This window comes from Cucurbitaria berberidis (genome assembly GCF_010015615.1).
Source record: "Cucurbitaria berberidis CBS 394.84 unplaced genomic scaffold K460scaffold_2, whole genome shotgun sequence".
Lineage (NCBI taxonomy): Eukaryota > Fungi > Ascomycota > Dothideomycetes > Pleosporales > Cucurbitariaceae > Cucurbitaria > Cucurbitaria berberidis.
This window is the reverse complement of record NW_024468936.1, coordinates 2481208-2497871: the sequence shown is the minus strand read 5'-3', so window position 1 is coordinate 2497871 and position 16664 is coordinate 2481208. Positions and strand designations below refer to the sequence as shown.

The 16664-nt window shown below is 50.0% G+C and overlaps 9 protein-coding genes across 9 annotated transcripts; 4 read left to right on the top strand and 5 right to left on the bottom strand.

Moving 5' to 3' along the window:
• Positions 1–201: 201 nt before the first annotated feature.
• Positions 202–2588, top strand: K460DRAFT_333252 (uncharacterized protein; the record flags this gene model as incomplete). Its single annotated transcript, XM_040930872.1, has 3 exons — positions 202–927; positions 1111–1578; positions 1836–2588. 3 exons carry the CDS (start codon positions 202–204, stop codon positions 2586–2588), a joined length of 1947 nt encoding a protein of 648 aa, XP_040790403.1.
• Positions 2589–3080: 492 nt separating this feature from the next.
• On the bottom strand, positions 3081–3898 carry K460DRAFT_276750 (UPF0047-domain-containing protein; the record flags this gene model as incomplete). The annotated part of the gene is made up of 3 exons (XM_040928134.1): positions 3081–3239; positions 3302–3572; positions 3672–3898. The coding sequence occupies 3 exons, from the start codon at positions 3896–3898 to the stop codon at positions 3081–3083; spliced, it is 657 nt and encodes a 218-aa protein (XP_040790402.1).
• Positions 3899–4042: 144 nt separating this feature from the next.
• On the top strand, positions 4043–5712 carry K460DRAFT_333246 (uncharacterized protein). The gene is made up of 2 exons (XM_040930871.1): positions 4043–4570; positions 4647–5712. Exons 1-2 carry the CDS (start codon positions 4278–4280, stop codon positions 5470–5472), a joined length of 1119 nt encoding a protein of 372 aa, XP_040790401.1. The 5' UTR covers positions 4043–4277; the 3' UTR covers positions 5473–5712.
• A 1153-nt stretch (positions 5713–6865) lies between these two features.
• On the bottom strand, positions 6866–7747 carry K460DRAFT_248387 (HET-domain-containing protein; the record flags this gene model as incomplete). The annotated part of the gene is made up of 1 exon (XM_040927366.1): positions 6866–7747. A coding segment is annotated over one exon (882 nt), but the record flags the coding sequence as incomplete, so codon positions are not given.
• A 982-nt stretch (positions 7748–8729) lies between these two features.
• On the top strand, positions 8730–10061 carry K460DRAFT_414498 (uncharacterized protein). The gene is made up of 2 exons (XM_040937676.1): positions 8730–9047; positions 9103–10061. Exons 1-2 carry the CDS (start codon positions 8828–8830, stop codon positions 10044–10046), a joined length of 1164 nt encoding a protein of 387 aa, XP_040790399.1. The 5' UTR covers positions 8730–8827; the 3' UTR covers positions 10047–10061.
• A 70-nt stretch (positions 10062–10131) lies between these two features.
• K460DRAFT_363859 (NADH-ubiquinone oxidoreductase) lies at positions 10132–11232 on the bottom strand. Its single transcript, XM_040932902.1, has 3 exons — positions 10876–11232; positions 10560–10727; positions 10132–10476 (listed from the first exon to the last, which is right to left on the bottom strand). Exons 1-3 carry the CDS (start codon positions 11203–11205, stop codon positions 10342–10344), a joined length of 633 nt encoding a protein of 210 aa, XP_040790398.1. The 5' UTR covers positions 11206–11232; the 3' UTR covers positions 10132–10341.
• A 532-nt stretch (positions 11233–11764) lies between these two features.
• On the top strand, positions 11765–12394 carry K460DRAFT_280877 (alpha-acetolactate decarboxylase; the record flags this gene model as incomplete). Its single annotated transcript, XM_040928442.1, has 1 exon — positions 11765–12394. The coding sequence occupies one exon, from the start codon at positions 11765–11767 to the stop codon at positions 12392–12394; it is 630 nt and encodes a 209-aa protein (XP_040790397.1).
• Positions 12395–12509: 115 nt separating this feature from the next.
• Positions 12510–14474, bottom strand: K460DRAFT_393076 (nitrilotriacetate monooxygenase component A; the record flags this gene model as incomplete). Its single annotated transcript, XM_040935924.1, has 3 exons — positions 13848–14474; positions 13537–13784; positions 12510–13479 (listed from the first exon to the last, which is right to left on the bottom strand). Exons 1-3 carry the CDS (start codon positions 14169–14171, stop codon positions 12510–12512), a joined length of 1542 nt encoding a protein of 513 aa, XP_040790396.1. The 5' UTR covers positions 14172–14474.
• A 151-nt stretch (positions 14475–14625) lies between these two features.
• K460DRAFT_307434 (MFS general substrate transporter) lies at positions 14626–16472 on the bottom strand (the record flags this gene model as incomplete). The annotated part of the gene is made up of 6 exons (XM_040930070.1): positions 14626–14854; positions 14903–15698; positions 15753–15866; positions 15913–16197; positions 16250–16271; positions 16335–16472. 6 exons carry the CDS (start codon positions 16470–16472, stop codon positions 14752–14754), a joined length of 1458 nt encoding a protein of 485 aa, XP_040790395.1. The 3' UTR covers positions 14626–14751.
• Between the last annotated feature and the right edge of the window lie 192 nt (positions 16473–16664).

Genomic DNA, 16664 nt, shown 5'->3' with positions numbered 1-16664 from the left:
GGCATCAAGCAGGGGTTCATAGCTAGCGCGATAGCCGCGATGAACCACATTCGGCCCATCCAAGTCCCGACGACATTGCCATACTCGACAAAACACCATCAATCTTACTGATGGAGGTGCGGTGTTCGCTAGCACACTGAGCTGTTTACGTCTTGAGGGTGAATAATTGGCAAGAGGTGCAAAGACCAAACGATAATCAAGATGCTACGAAGAGCCGTCCTACGTGCAACTACGCGTCCAGCACGCCCCGTCCGCAACCCAAACACGCGACGATACGCAACAGAGCCTCCCAAGCCGCCACTACACTCCCAATCCCGCATCGAACGCTTCAACCGACGCCTCCCTAAGTTTCTACACAAGTACACCAATGCGCTCGCAAATGCCCCAGTTTCACACATCACTTCTTTCCTCCTCCTGCACGAACTGACTGCGATAATCCCGCTCTTCGGTCTCGCGGGATACTTCCACTATACGCACTGGCTACCGCGGTGGTTTGCCGAGGGAGCGTGGATTTCGAGCGGCGTCGAGCGCTTCGGCAGGTACTTCAAGAGGAAGGGGTGGATCCGCAGCGACGAGGCAGCAGAGGCGGAGCGGGAGGTGGACGAGATACAGAAAGATGCGAAGCGAATGGAGTCGCTGGAGAACCAAGTCAATGGGGGTAGTGAGGCAAAGAGGTTGCGCAAAGTCGACCACGCATGGAATATTAGTGAAGGAGGCGTGAGGTTGGTCGTGGAGTTTGCGACTGCGTATACGATTGTCAAGATGTTTCTACTTCCACGGATTGTGTTCAGTGTCTGGGCTACGCCGTGGTTTGCGAGGATGACGGTAATTCCCTTCCTGGGACGGTTCAAGAAGCTGTTTGGCAAGGGGAAGAATAAGGGCAGTGGTACTCCTGGTGCGGGTACTGGTGCCGTAGAGGGAGGAGCTGTGCCGAAATCTGGCAGCAGCAAAGGCTTATGACATTGAGAGAGACAATGGATACGTACATGGACCTCAGTTGATACTATGTACATGGTAAGCAAGATTATCTGCTCATGTCGCAAGTCACGCGGGGTACTTTGCTATAACGCGAGGGTCTGAGTGTCTTGCGTCTTCTCTTGTACGTCATAGCTTCCTCGCTCATCGTTGGCGTTTCCGTACTCAGCTGCCTTGATTGGGTTCAGTTCATTATCGACAGCCATCAGTCTTGCAATCGGCACAATGTGCTTCGACGACAGAGACACGTACCGGACCAGAACCTACATGCGACAAGGGCAGCGATACTACGAAGAAGAGACGCTTCCGCGCGTTCGCATGTCCTGGCGGCGCCGGAATGGTTTCGGAGGCGCCTACTATCCCTCGAGATACTATGCTCGCCCTCCTCTTGGCCGTCACATGGGCAATGCGTTGATGGCTCCAGCTCGCCTTGCTCAATATGGGGGCTATCCTAGAGGTGTCATGCCTGGAGGGTTTCCTAGAGCCATCGCCCCCGGTGGCTATCCTCGAGGCGTTATGCCCGGCGGGTACTCGAATCGATATGGGCAAGGTGGTGGCTTTCTTCCTGGAGCTCGTGCTACCATGCCAGGCGGTGCCGCCATGGTGAGTCTCCGCTCTTTCCTCCTTTACGTACACCGCCCCATCACGTCATTGGCTCGCGTGAGCTTTTTGAAGCTGCGTGCATCTCGGACTCTATTGTCGCGACATCACCTTCTTCTTGGCTGCCTGGTCGGCTCTTGCACGGGGCTTCACCTCGTCTCACTCTTGTCGCGCCCGCCTACCACCCCTCCTACTTTCTACCTCCATCGTTGCTTTGTCGACAGTACACATTCGTCAATTCCCCAATCATCACCATGGAGGCCTACCCAAAGCCGCGCCACCAGTATATCTATACACCCCGCTACGGCCAACGCGGCTTTCTCAGCTATGCCGGCCAACAACCAAATGGCGCCTACCCTGCCGGCGTTATGCCAGGTGGCTATGGGGTCGGTGTTGGTGTTGGCGTTGGTGCTGCTGTCGGTGTCGGCTTTGCTGGCGCTGGCGTTGGCTACGCGGCAGGTGGATACTATCCTGGGGTATACAATGCCCGCTCCTACTACCCACAGTCCTACGGCGCAAACTACTACGCCCAGAACTATCAATACCCCGCCTACGGCGGCTACTACAACTACGGCCTCTATGGCTCGATGTACCCGCTTGCTAACTTCTATTCTCCCTACCAGAGGACGTATTACAACACTACACCTAGCTATGGCTACCAAGCTTACGTCTACCCGCCTGGCCCATCTGCAACGACAACGACCTACCACGTTACGAACAGTCAAGCGCAGGGTTATGCACCCGCACCGAGGGTGGAGGCAAGGGCGACTTGCAACCATGGCCCCACGCGCGAAGACATCCAGATGGAGAATCGCCGGGTCGCGACGGAGAGGGGTGCATACGACCCGCGGAGAATCAAGCCAGCCGACGCGCGTAGTGACGATCCGTTTTGGTGCCGTGAAAGAAACGGCGAGTGGCATCTTCGGACCTACTACCAGATCGAGAACGAGTGTCACCCTGGACGATGGATGATGGACGCCGACGTGGGTTTCCTGGTGTTTCACCGCGAATAACAACAACCCTTTCTTCTCGGCATCGCGACACTGTCAACGCTGACGAGATATCGCTGGCTTCCACCATCACTCAACGGCAGAAAGATCTGCTTCAATTTACACCACTATCTTCCCGCGAGACGATCAGATTGCTTCTCGGCCTCACCTACCATCATCTCATTCAACATACCTAAATTGGCATCTTCATTTCGATACAGTTCAGTGATACCCAGCATCTCACGGCACCGGCGTTGGCAGTTTTCTCTGATCTCCTTTTTCGGCATTCCTCCTATACGACAGACAGTCAGAGGATTTGCAAGGTTGGGTCTGGCAGGTGCATGTAGGCGCAGTAGGTCTATCGGATAGATCAAAACCATGATTATCCGAGACATATCCCACGAATGCTTACTTTGACACATGAATCATGTTTTGCAACGAAAATTCCATGAATTCTTGGTACAATTCTCATAACCTTGCTCGGTCTTGCAATCAATTGCTTCCCTCTTCCTCTCATCACAACTTCTCGCCCTGAATCGTAGCCACCACCTTCCTGGAATGTTTGACATCCCTAAATTCTAGGAAGTAGACCCCTTGCCACGTCCCTGTCGCCAATCTGCCATTTGTAATAGGTATCGTAACGCTCGCGCCGACTAACGCGGACTTGACATGTGCCTGTGATGATTAGCCCGTTTTCCCGGTACTCCTTCCTCAAACCAAGGTGACAAGGTACGTACAGGCATATCATCGCTACCCTCGGCATCATGTCGATACAGACCCTCGCCCTTCTTGTCCTCGGGTACAATGCGATCCAGCGCATCCGTCATGTCGGCGCGTACATCCTGATCCCAATTCTCGTTCAGACTCAGCGCGCAGGATGTATGTTGGATGAAGAGGTTCAGCAGGCCTGTTTTGTACTGCTTGATCTCGGGGAGCTCTTTGTTGATGTGGTCGGTAACGAGATAGGTGCCCCTACTGCGAGTGGGCAGGGTGAGGGATTTCTGGAACCTGGTAGGGTGGACGGTGTTAGTTGTGTATTTATTCTGAATCGAGACGATTGATTTGGCTTGGTTTGGTTTGGGGATGAAATAGATACGACAGACGTACCACGACATTGTCGGTGCTGTTGCTGTTGCTGTTGCTGCGGTGCAGATATTCGGTGTCGTGCACAGTACACTTCTGCGCGTTGCGGCGGCGGGGAACGTGTAGTCTACAAGCGAATTGTAGGGTGCCCACGCTATCGAGACGAAGAGACTGGGGAAGAGAGCTAGAACGAAGATGCAGACGATCAAGAATGTAGTTAGTGGGGAGATTGAGGAGGGTTGCTGCGGCATTGGGCAATCTGGCTGCGAAAGTTGAGAGCTTTTGGTGGAGGTGGGGTTGACGTCAGGGTTGACGCGGGGAAGGTTTACGCGAGATTCTGCGTTATGTAGTCCATCAGAAACACTCCATTTGCAATCCGATGAACCTGGCTCGACGGTGTCTACACCTCCTCAATGACCTACGATATATCTATGTTTCGACTGCTACTTGATAATATGTTATATTTCGTACCTCTTTCATGCGCCCAATCGCGCGACATGATCGTTTAATCTCACCGCGCCAATATAACCTCCGCCTAATGTGGCGTGGACACAACTACGGCTGCCTCTGGCAGTTATGTCTAAGCACTTTCGACTCTATTCCCAGTGACCACAGATCCTGATACCTATTATGCCGTTCTTTAGGTCGCTCATAATCGCATTCTTCTCCGTCATTGTATGTTACTTCATCCTCGTCCCACCTCGTCGCCCTACATGGCTTCCCCTCCCCATGAGCAAGCGAAATAAGCAAACGCCCGCATCCACAAGATGCCTCGCTCTTGGTATCTCCCTGACGGCAAGCTATGGCACCATTTCGATACGGCATGAGGATGGCTCGTTTGAAGACATTGGATGCGAGCATGGAGATCAGAACTATCTGGACATGATGCAGCGATTCTCTCGACTCTCGTCTTCACACCCGGCGTACGTATTACCCTCCTGACTCTACCCAATCCATACCATTAAGGAATCCTGAACCTACACTGATCGTCACGGACAGGCCACCCTACTTCCGCATGGAGGATCAATGGGACGACCAACCACGACAAGGGTTTCGTTCTGCCCGAAAATTGATTTTCCTTCCCGCATCTTCAGACGTCCGCACGCTCTCCACTCTCACCTCCTCACTCATCTCCCTTGCCAAGTCTCACGCCTCTTCATCCTCAATAGCTTCAGTCGTCATAAGTTACCCAGCGCTCCCCGGTCTCTATGCGGAAGACATATCCGACACCGCTCTCTACTGTAATCTCCCCCTGCTTTATGGTAACCACAGATACCCACCCCGAACCATCGTTTCCACATACACTGGGAATCGCATGGGGTTGTGCTCCTCCTATACCGATGAAAAGCAATGCAGACAGGAAGGCTTGGCCCTTCCCGTACGCTCAGTTATTCTCGTGGAGTACACATCCGCTGCTGTCCTCCTTCACACAATGTCCATGCGCGAAGCTAACGACCTTGCGGATCCGGACACCGACTTATCGATACATTACTTTTCTCTCGGGGACGATCAAAATTCAGAGAACGTGGGTAGGCATACGAGGAGGAAGAGCACCCGAGAGGCGGTTATAGAATTACTTCGCAGGCGGTACAAGCGCCTTCCCGAGCCACCATGGCCTCCAAAAGTGATCACCGTGCTTCTAATTGGTAGTCCTCGTGATATTGACATAGATGGGATATACGAACTTGTTAATGGAGCCGTCGAGGAAGCTGGATTTGAGGTTGAGGTATTTGCCACGAATCCTAGGTTTGTCGCAGCTAGAGGAGCTGCTGAACTAGCATGGCGAGCTCTATCGTTAACCAAACAGACGAACATGGAGCTTTGAAACGCTTCGCGGAGATGTGTATTGAATTGAAGCATCCCATCAATATATACCGGAGTGGCCTGCTCGAAGTCATACTGAGCGCATAGTCAACATCAGTTTCCTATAGACAATGCTATACCCGCCTATCCGCTCGAACTTTGGTGCCAACCCACAATCTCTCACTAGAAAAGTCATGGAATATCTGTTAGCGAATTACGCGTGCAAGTGTCGAGAGGGGCGCTTAAGTAGATTACTGGCTTTTTTTACGTAGCTAGAATCAGTTCTATTGTTATGCGACTAACCTTCGCGGTACTGTACTGTTTATTATGTTGCAACACCGCTTTTACGATGTGAAGGGAGCTCTCTAAGCTTTACAGCTTATTCTTCTCTCGTGCTACATCAATAGAAGAAAACTATACTATCTCATACTCAGGATCTTCCTTATTGCTCACGTCGAGTGCATGGGGATATAGCATGACAAGTCCCACGCGCTTGTATCTGCCCTCGCCCACGGGCTCAAGTGCTAAGCCCCAGTATACATGGCTCGTTGAGCGTGCTAGACGGAAGAGCTCTGAGTACTAGGTACGTGAGACGTATGTCCGAAGTAATGAATCGGGCTATCACTTACCATATTATCGTCATCGTTTTCACGTGCTTGAGACACACAGCTACTACCTTCTGAATATGACGCGTCTACATCCAGAATTTGAGAATCTTCATATTTGCTTCCAAAGCTAGTCATCTGGCTTGCTTGGACGTCTTCACTGTGTTTTGAATCTGACTTGTCCATGTCCACCGTCTTCAAATCATAGTCATGATCTGCCATGCCCATGTTTCGACTAGTATTGTAGTAGTTTGAAGTTGCGCTAGATTCCGTATCATCTGAACGCGTTCCACTCCCGTGTTCAAATAATTCAGGATTCTGTTTGGGTGGATGGAATGGTTCTTCTGTTTCGATTGTCTGGGAGTCATGGGAAGAGGTGCTCAATGAGTCATCCGAATCGCTACATAATCAGCGGATCGAGCGATAAAATAACATTTACAAATTTGCTTACAGCGATGGAGTAAATCGTCGTTCAGTAGACGCTAGGACAGCAAATCTTGCGTGCGTTATAGGTTCACCATCAAACACCACTATACCCGAGAACTTTTCATCGGAAGAGTGGTCCCAGATTGCATAAATCGGATAGCCCGTGTTGTAGATGGCAGCATAGGCCATGCTATCTTCGATTCCAGCTGTATATCTGGCCCAATTGCGGTCTCGCCAAATTGGGAAGCGAATTAACGTGAACATCGGCCAAATAACAATTCCACTGATAGAAAGAGAGCCTGTACTGGTGATCTCTCGCAGTTGAGATATGTATCTCAACATGCCTTTGTATTCGGGGGGACACCACGATTTGGTCCCTCCAGTAGATGCCCAACTCCACGTGGGCAAGTGCAACAGGTCGGCCTCACCGTCCAGGTTTTCCTTTTTCCACAATAGCTGCTCGAAGAGGTGGTCTTCCCAGACTCCATATTCAAAGCGGTATTTATCCGGTCGAGTCTTTCCTATATGGCTAGCGATCCCTCTTAGAGCGTGTAGACGATCGGAAGGATAAGTCAAAGATTTCTCTGAATACTTAAGCAACAGATGAATCCATGAGCTCCGTTCATGAAAATACAATTCAGTATGGCTTCCTCGTTCTGACAGCTCTGTTTTGTTGCACTTCCATGTAATACCGCCTGGCATAAAAAATATAGTCTTTTCGGCTAGATACCATTCCTGGAAAGCCCACGCCCTTTTTCGCAAAGAACCATCTTCTGGATCGATATCGCCCTTTGGCAACATAGCAACGTTGAATGATCCTTTGGCGACATCGTCCAGGACGTAAGGGGCCTTGAGGACAACCGGTTGGGGCCGTTCAGTGACAAGTAAGCCTTCTGTCGAGTTTCTGGACCCAGCAGCAGCTATCACAAGGGCTGCGTCGCTATATATTGCACCCATATTCCCTGCTTCCGATTGCCATTCCTGAGCATCATCTTGTATGATACAAAGCGAGTCGATCCACAAAAACTCAATTCCGATGCCTCGAACCAACATGACTGCATCTTGAAATGTTTTAGGTAGCTGGTCGAACAATATTTCGACAAGATGATGTTGAAGATTTGCGCGTGTGGTCATCAGGGGTCGTTTATCAGCGGAACCCCAACAGTGGCTTAAGGCACAGTAGCGGCCTTTCATGCCCCCGGTTACAACCAACTTGACCGAAGGAGCTTCGATATTTCCAGATATCCGGAGAACACGAGTAGGCAATCGTGTATCCTTCATAACTGCACAAGAATCATGCTGTGAACTACTGCACTCGTTAAGCCAAAATCGAGCCAAGTCGCACACGTCTTCTAGGCCTTGCTTCAAGATTGGTGGTCGAGTGATCAATGCGAGAGAAGCTGGAGTACCTATCTCTCTCAATTAGTAAAGATAGCGCCAAACTTGTAGGTTCTCTACCTTCATCTGCCCATACTGCAAATCTCGTGCCTTCACCATAATTCCCGTCATCCTCACTGTGCAAATACACTTCCAACTCACAGCATAGGCCCTGCCCACTTCTTGTGCTATTCTTTTGGGGAAATACTACAAAGCGCAAGGGAAATTCTTTAAAGTAGGGGCTCTGTAGGTTATTGAAAATTACACGGCAAAGTGGGCATGTCGCCTCTGTTTGCCTAAATGGAGGTCGCTTCTCCATTTCATGCCATTTCCTGGATCCTGGTTCGCCTCGTATTACGGATTGAGTGATTTTCAGACAGAAATTACAAAACTCCATGCTTTTTCCAGTTAGGGATTTGTTGGCAGTTGATCCTTTAAGCGCGTGGGCCAAATCTGAAATATCAAGGCTGGAAACCTGTGTTTTGAGGGGATTGGCAGGCACTTTATAATGAAAATGTGTATCAGTCAATTGAAATTTCGTAAATCAAAGGCTAACTCCTTTGACGTCTGACGGATGAATGTTAGCCTGTCCGCTTAGGCCTTCCCCCTAGTTATTCGGAACCGCATTGATGATCTGGGGTGATTTGTACAAATTTTAAGTGAAGAGATGTGATCGGAAATTCCTATCTTCAGAACAAGCAATCGTAGAAAGAAATTCTGGAAGTAGGTGCTGGACTAGGTAGCGACTGCCGTTCAGCGATTTGTTCACACGAGGGGTACCGGTAAACGTGCTTAATAAGCTTATCATGCATGATCCTCTCCGCCAGCCTGCGTGGTACCTCATATAGAAAAGTTCCAAAGCGCCTACACCCTAATTGAGCAATCGCTAGATCGGTTGCTATTAATGAATGAACTGCCTGGGTTGTGAAATCTGTCCTGCCACGAGGACGCCGTTGGAAGAATTACAGCATGCCATCAACCGAACACGGAAGAGACGAAGAAGTCGCCGAACAGGTCCAGGAGGAGTTGAAAGTGCTAAATCGATCAGTGATTGATACGGTTACTCAAATAGTAAACAACGATGAGCCAGCATCCGATCTTTGGCCTCAGTTCCGGAAGGCTATTTTCGACTACAAGAAAAAATCAACCGAGATCCTGAAACCGGCAAATATCGAAGATACGCTAAACGGTACGAATGCGCCAAAAGGCTGTACACTTAAAATTTCCGCTTATGTATGATATAGATTCTGAGCCCAAAGCCGAGGCTGATAGAGATGACTCTTTTAAGCACACGGTACCAAAAGAACCTGTTCTCATTCTGTGGCCTTTATCACCTGCCCTACAAAAGTCACTGCAGAGTGGTGCTACAGCCAAGGGAGTTGTTATCGAGAATGGGCCAGCGTCCACATTACGTTTAGCCCTCAGCAACCTTCTAGTGAAAGGAGAGATACTCTATGTGTATGTCGCAAGATATGTGGTCCGCATATTGCCGGACATTGTTGTCAAGATCAACGCATCCAACGACACGACCGAATTACACATTCTTGATCACATCCACGAACATTCGCAACTGATCCCAGCGCCTATAGCCCTCGGAATGATCATGATTGGTAAATGGTCTTACACCTTCTCGTCTTTTATCCCGGGGATTCCCCTAGATCGTATCTGGGGGAATTTAACGTCTGACAAGAAATGCCATGTGCGAGACCAACTCAATCACATCTTCACTGAACTAAGAGGACTCCCAATACCGTCAAAAGAAGGATATCTAGGAGGAGGGATGCCACCGATCTGCAAAGGTGGCCATCGCTTCAAGAAAATAGCTTCTGTGCCCATTGTCAGCGAGGCACAGTTTAACGACTTCATACTCGACGATTCCTGGTTAGAAGATGGTCGGCTTGACTATCTCCGGAGGGAAATGCCAAGCAATAATCAGATCGTAATGACACATGGAGATCTATGTCCACTTAATATCCTGGTCAAGAGCGAGGACACAGTCGAAATTGCCGGCGTGGTTGATTGGGAAACTGGAGGGGCTTACCCAGAGTATTGGGAATACGTCAACGCGTTCAGGTCATCGTTCCACAGCCAAGATGACTGGTGTCTATTTCTGCCCGAAGCCGGCATCGGTAGGTTCTTCGATGACTACGTGAAGTACTCTATGATTGGTCGGTTTGCAAGGGAATAGCTGGTTTGCCGGGCCATGTTCAACAACGGATGTCTGGAGGGTCTGACACGTTAATGTGGGTTCCCAGACTATAGGGCATCTTCCTCCCGATAGTCAAGCCAATCGATTCGAACAGTTGCAAGCCTACGATTATCTTCCTCCATGTAGTTCAAAACGGACAGTCTCTTAGCAACTAGATATTCTTTACTGCGGTCAGAGATTGGAATCCATGGGATTCATATCAAGCATTTGAAATTGATTCATCCTTTGCAATACATATATACAATCACTATCCCGCATTCAGGATACAAGCTCTCTACCGCTGTCCAAATGGCTCATCCGTAACCCTTTGTGATTCTGAAACCTCAGCTACATCACCTCGTGGGCCAAGTGGGTATGACAGTTCCGACTCGGGAAGGGACTCGAGGTGCGCTCGGTGGTGCTCATTAGCCTGTTCGTTATCAGCATGATCCCTGCCGTTCCAGTAGCTACCAAAGCTGTACTCTAAGACCTTGGTGTTTAGGATGAACGTACGAATGGTAGACCGCAGTATGTGCACGCGCAAATCTGTGGCTTATCCACGTTGATAAAGATCCTGGGGTGTCCGAGGGGACCACCTCCACCGTCGCACGATACCATTCTGTCGTGTACCCAGCGAACGGGTTGCTTATGGATGAGCTCGATAGCAGCGTAGGGTCGAGGCTAGACGTGTTCATTAGCAAATGCATGATGCTGGCTGTCCCCCAAATTCTCCAATCCTCATCGCTACTCCGCAACAACACCAATTGCAATTCAATCACGGCTTTGAACCCTCAGACGTAACCCCAAAGCATTCACCAAGATAACGTACCTGATCTTCCATGATGCTCTGCTCGAATCGCGGGCCACTCATCGCAACCTCCCTCGGCTGCTGGCTCCGACTCCAGATGCCCTTGTAGTTGGGCGCCTGTTGCGTCCTCATTTTCTCCGCTGGCGCAACATCTTCTTGCAAGACTTTATCGAACGAGCCTCCTGAGGAGGTGGGCAGGGCATTGGTCTCGGAGACATTTGGCTTCGCATCGCGCTTGACTGGGTCGTTGGCGGGAACCTGGTTTGAGCTTGTTGGGGACGAGGCGTAGGTTGCGCGGAGCAGGGGGGCAGCGCTGCGGGAGCGGATGGCGCGGAAGGTAAATGGGAGCATTTTGGCGGGCTGTGTGTGCAGACGGGCTGCGCAATGGCTGAGGAGGGTCTTGGTGCGGTTTGATGCTGAGGATGTTGAGCTTCGGCGCCAAGACGACGTTATGTAAGCGAGAATCCGCCTGCGGTGTTTCGCTGCTCCTCACTTGCAAACATCGTCATCAGACAGCATCATCAATCAACAACTTCTGTGAAGCAAGCTCCCACAAAGCTATTATCGTGCCCCGAAGTCCCATGCCTTCAATATTACGTAGGCTTTTACACTTGAACTAGTGACGATTGCCGGCCATACCGTCTTGGTGCAAGCCTACATGCTCTAGGTTGTATCATGTGCATCCGGTCGTCTTAACGATTGCAGTCTTTGACTCATATTTGGGCTATAGCCAAGAACAAGGAAGCGCAAAGAACTGGGCCAGCTTGAAGAGTAAGACGCGTTGATAGGCTTTGATCGGCTCTCCTCTTCCGAGCTTGATCAGGCGATCGTTTTCAGGTTTTCGAGGTGTAACCATCTATAACCCCGAGGACGTTAACCGCAACCCATATTCAGTAATTTTTCAGTCAAAATGGTCGGCTCTATTCCAAACGACATCTTCCAGTTCTCCATCTATACTGCTCTCAATGCTGGCTTCAACACGGGACAGCCACGAACGGCGGATCTCACAACCCATGGCACGGATGGAATCGGTGTCTACGAAGACGGCAGCCTCATGATGTTGAAAGATGGGCAAGCACTTACGATCTCGAAGAATGGCAGAGTAAGAGCCGCGCCCATGGACGCACGTCTGCCATTCGCCATGGTTACCATCTATCAACCAAACTTTCATCTGAAAGTACGCTCGTTAACACTAGAGTCTTTTGATGAACTCATTTCGTCATCTGAGCTCGGCCCGGCCAAGTGTCTCAACACGCTGATGCCTTTCAAAATCGCGGGTAGATTCGCCTCGATCGATTTCGCGGACGGTGCGCCCCGGAGTAAGATTGATGGCACCATTTTTGGCTTCGTAGTTCCGGCGTGGATGAAACTTATCAGTGGAGAGCGTATCCATGCGCATTTCTTGGACGCGAGTGAAGAAATTGGGGGAGAGGTGACGGAATTTCAAATGGACGAGGAAGCGGTGCTAAGCTTTGCAAAGTGCGGGAGATTTCATCTAGGGTTTCCGCAAGGAGAAGAGTGGGAAGAGATGAAGCTGTGAAAGTAAAGAACAAGATCGGACGCGAGGTATGCACAAATTGTCGACAAACACCCCGGGCGGATTATCTGATGCGGAACTTCGGACTTTATCCAGTATGCCAATATCAGTTACGACACTATCTCTTTTGTTTCTTGCTTGGCCTCTCGTCTTCTGCACTCGCCGCACCATTTGAGGTCTTCTCTTCTTCTCTCTCGTCATAAACATCATACCTATACCGCGCGCCAGCATGATCATCCCTCAACTTCGCCTGCCCCTTCCCATAAACCTTCTCTCGTGCCGTCCACTCCTCATCTTTCGCCTCTTCCGGGATCTCTGCATATATACCCCTCCTCCTCAACTCTGGCACCAGCAAGTCCACCACGTCTTCAAAGCTTCCTGGCGTAGTAACATACCCGATATTGAATCCGTCGACATCTGCCTCGCTGATCCATTCTTCAAGCTGATCCGCGACCTTAGCTGGAGTTCCCACACCAACAGGACCCAAACCACCAATCGACGCTCTCTCCGCAATCACGCGTGGTGTCCATTCTGGCACATCAGGCGAAGTGACCGTAAATGCGTCTAGCAAGCTCCGCACGCGATGGTCTTCCGTCGCATCATCCGCGGTCAACACCTGATCAGGCGGATACTTGCTCAGATCAATACCTGACCACCCACTAACCAGGACCAATCCACCAATCTCACTCGCATAACTTTTCAGTTCTTCGTATTTTTGCTGTGCCTCCTCATCTGTGCGCCCTAGAATCGGCGTGAATGTAGCAAAGAACTTGATGGACTGCGGATCCCTCCCTTTCTCAGCGGCTAGTTGGCGGATCTTCGCGACCTTGGGCTTCAGCACGACGGGCGAGTGCGACGAGACGAATATAGCCTCAGCGTGAGTGGCGGCGAATTCTGAGCCGGCAGAGGAGGTACCAGCTTGGAAGAGGAAGGGCGTTCGTTGGGGAGAAGGATCAACGATGTGGCGGGACTCCAAGTGGAAAAACTTCCCATTATGTTTGATGGTGCGGATCTTATCCGGATCAATATACTCGTCTTTTTCCGCGTTCTGCGTGATGGCGTCGTCGGCCCATGAGCCTTCCCACAGTCTAAAATTTGGTTAGGCCGTATTCAGAAGGGCGATGTGGAGGAACGGGGAGGTTTACTTATACAGAACGCGCAGATACTCATCTGCTTGTGTGTATCGCTCGTCATGCTCAATTGGCGTGTCTAGTCCAATGGCTTTGAACGCCGCCTTCTTCCAGCTCGTGACGATGTTCCAGCCAAAACGCCCACCGGTCAAATGGTCTAGAGTACTGAAGCGCTTCGCTAGTAGAAACGGAGGCTCAAAGGATGTAGATGCTGTGATGGCGAAGGAAAGGTGCTTTGTTACAGCTGCCATCGCTGAAATTGGCTACCCATAGTCAGTTCCAACTCTTTTCTACCACGACTAAATCTAGAGGAATGATGAACGTACAATAGTAGGATCGGTCATGGGCCATTGCGCAGCCCGCCTTATACAGTTATCCAAACTGCCCTCGTACGTATCGTACCCGCCATAAGTATCGGCAAGAAACAATGCGTTGATGCCACCGCGCTCAAGTAACTTTGCCAGGTCAATCCAGTAGCCCAGCTTACGCTTGGTAGCAGACCGATCTTTGGGATTCTTCCATTGTCCAGGACTCAGATGGCCAACTGTACTCATATCAAATGCATTGATGAGAATCTTCCTTTTGGGTGCTGCGCTGTTGCCATTGGTGTTGGCGGTACCGTTGGTACCGTTCGTGGTAGCTTCCGCCATGATCACGCGTGAGTGTAAATGTAAACTAACGTGTTGATTGTAGATAACACGCTCATTGTTCAACGATTGGGTTGATTTTGAACGATTCAGAACTTCACGTGCCTGCTATGCGACCGGATATTGTTCGGGAGGCGTAGTGCTACTATCCTGCTTGCTTTGGTAATGCGGGCTGCGAGGTTATTCGTTGAGCGTATTCGTGATGCGGGGGTTTCATTACGACATATGCGATAACGGTTACCGAAGTCGCTTGCTTGATGTGGGGTAGCTGTGGCTGCATGAATGTTTAATTATAATAGCATATGCATTGAAACATACATCATAAATTGCGTGCTTTTCTGTAGGTGCTCATTGTAGTCCTCGGTTCGACCGCGCTTCTCCGAGCTTGATGGTATTCGCCGCATTATGAAAATAAGAAGGGTTCATAATCAAATTGGAACAAGGAAATCTGTCATGAGATGAAATGATTCATTATGATAGTTCGTTGTCTGTTCTATTTACGAGTAGTCGTTTTGTGTCATGATAAGAGCCTGGCTTCACGCGGATGCGGAACAAGCAAGTATATCATCTCTGGAGACTGTGTTCAAGCTGGGCCATCAGCAGCAGGAATAGTCTTCTGAGGAACCTGGTAGGTTGTTTCTTGAATCGACGCCCCACTCTCGTCATCGGATTGTGAAGTAGTTTTGCTGCATACAGTCAGCAATGATATTCTATGATCCGATGCAAATTCTTACCTCTTCCGCTTCTTCACATAGAAGTTGATGATGTGCGCCAGTACGATCAGGCAAACCGAGTTTGCGAGCACGAACGGATAACCCTTATGGAACCTTGGTGCTTCAATAGTCTTGAAGACGAGAAGTGGTGTCCAGGCGGTTGTCGATTGTGCCAATGTATTGGCAAAAACCAGGGCAACTGATCGCTCAGCAGGCGAATAACTGAGCTGACTGTTAATCCATCCATAGAGGACGCTCGACATGGCTACGGCAGAGTAGGTCGTCATAAAAGCAAACCACAGTGCGGATTCGGGGACAGTCCAGATGCTGAGTATGATCAAACCGATGGCGTTCCAAACATGTGACACCGTGATAGCCCAAGCAGGCCCTAATATCAGATCTGATGTGAAGCAGATTGCGAGGGTATAGAAGATGCCAATTGCAGGTGAAATTGCACCGAGCCGGTTGATGCGGGCTGGAGAGTAGCGCTTGAGGCTCTTCAGCCACAGTAGGTAGCCACCGGTCGATGTGTTGATAGATCCATTCCAGAAGAATATGTCGAGGAGGAGCAATGCCCAGACGCGAGGAGACTTTGCAACTTTGATAAATGTCTGGATCGTGACGCTACCTTCCACTTTATGGCCTGCACGCAGGAGACGCTCCTTCGCAAGTTTTACATCGTGATCCTTTAAGAGCCATTTGTTCGGTTTGTCTGGGGTTCCAGGAAGAACGAAGAAGCCAAGAATACCCACTGGGATCGTAATGATAGCACAGATGATGTACATCCATCGCCAGCCGGCAAGTCCATGCACGCCGTCTAGTACATAGAGTCAGTGTATATATCACATATAGCTTGTGTACGGACACTTACCTAACTGCGATGATGCCGCGGATTGGATCAGAGCCGCGGTGAGGGTTCCCAAAGTCAGGCCAACATAGAAGAAGCCGCCTCGGCGTCCAATCTCGTCGCCTCTATACCAGGAGCCTAACTATATTCAGCGCATAATCTCCAATCTGATTAAATGGCGTACCGAAAATGTAATGTATGGCAGGGAAGAAGGCGGCCTCGAACCATCCGACTAAGAATCGATACGCGGCCAGCTCCGCGAAGGACTGAACGCGATATTGGAGCAAAGTGAAAATGCCCCATCCAATATCTAGGAATGGTATTAGGTAGTACATGGGGATCTTTGTAAAAAGATACATGAAAGGCAGCTGCCCCAGGACTGCGCCTAGGATGTACAGCGTTTGCAGTCGTACGAGCTCATTCCCCTTGAATCCCAAGTCCTCTTTGAGACCAGCAACGTACGCATTATCTGCAAAAGCGTTAGTGATGCCTATTCAAATGAAATTTGTGGCTCAGCTTACTGATATTGGCCTGGTCGATGTACTGCGACGTTGAAGTATGAAGTCAGAACACGTCCCACCTGCAGCCCGTACATAGAAAGCTCACCTTGACCCAATACGCAAGAAACACGTATGGGACAATAAGAAGGTCTAACTTGATGATTAATTTGCGCTCCTCGGGCGTATCATAATCCTGAAACCAGCGAATCTGATACCACTTGCGGGGTTTGATCGGTGAAGACATATTGTACAAGTCGACGAACTGCTGGCGGATACCCTCTAGATATCATATTGGGTGAGCTTTATGTATAGTTGAACTATTATTCCAAGGCCGCCGGCCTCAGCTCGGCCATATTGCACAATCCATCTCTTGCATTTAGAGGTGGTGGCTTAAGGTTGCACGACGCCCTCTGCGTTCTGGATCGGGTATCGGCTT

Excerpts from the sequence above, each read along its gene's own strand:
- K460DRAFT_333246 (XM_040930871.1), top strand. The coding sequence starts at position 4,278 with ATGCCGTTCTTTAGGTCGCTCATAATCGCATTCTTCTCCGTCATTGTA. Across the intron at positions 4,571-4,646 it reads CTCTCGTCTTCACACCCGGC|GCCACCCTACTTCCGCATGG; the intron begins GTACGTATTACC and ends CGTCACGGACAG.
- K460DRAFT_414498 (XM_040937676.1), top strand. The coding sequence starts at position 8,828 with ATGCCATCAACCGAACACGGAAGAGACGAAGAAGTCGCCGAACAGGTC. Across the intron at positions 9,048-9,102 it reads TATCGAAGATACGCTAAACG|ATTCTGAGCCCAAAGCCGAG; the intron begins GTACGAATGCGC and ends TGTATGATATAG.
- K460DRAFT_363859 (XM_040932902.1), bottom strand. The coding sequence starts at position 11,205 with ATGCTCCCATTTACCTTCCGCGCCATCCGCTCCCGCAGCGCTGCCCCC. Across the intron at positions 10,728-10,875 it reads AGAGCATCATGGAAGATCAG|CCTCGACCCTACGCTGCTAT; the intron begins GTACGTTATCTT and ends GAACACGTCTAG. Across the intron at positions 10,477-10,559 it reads CATACTGCGGTCTACCATTC|GCTAATGAGCACCACCGAGC; the intron begins GTACGTTCATCC and ends GATAACGAACAG.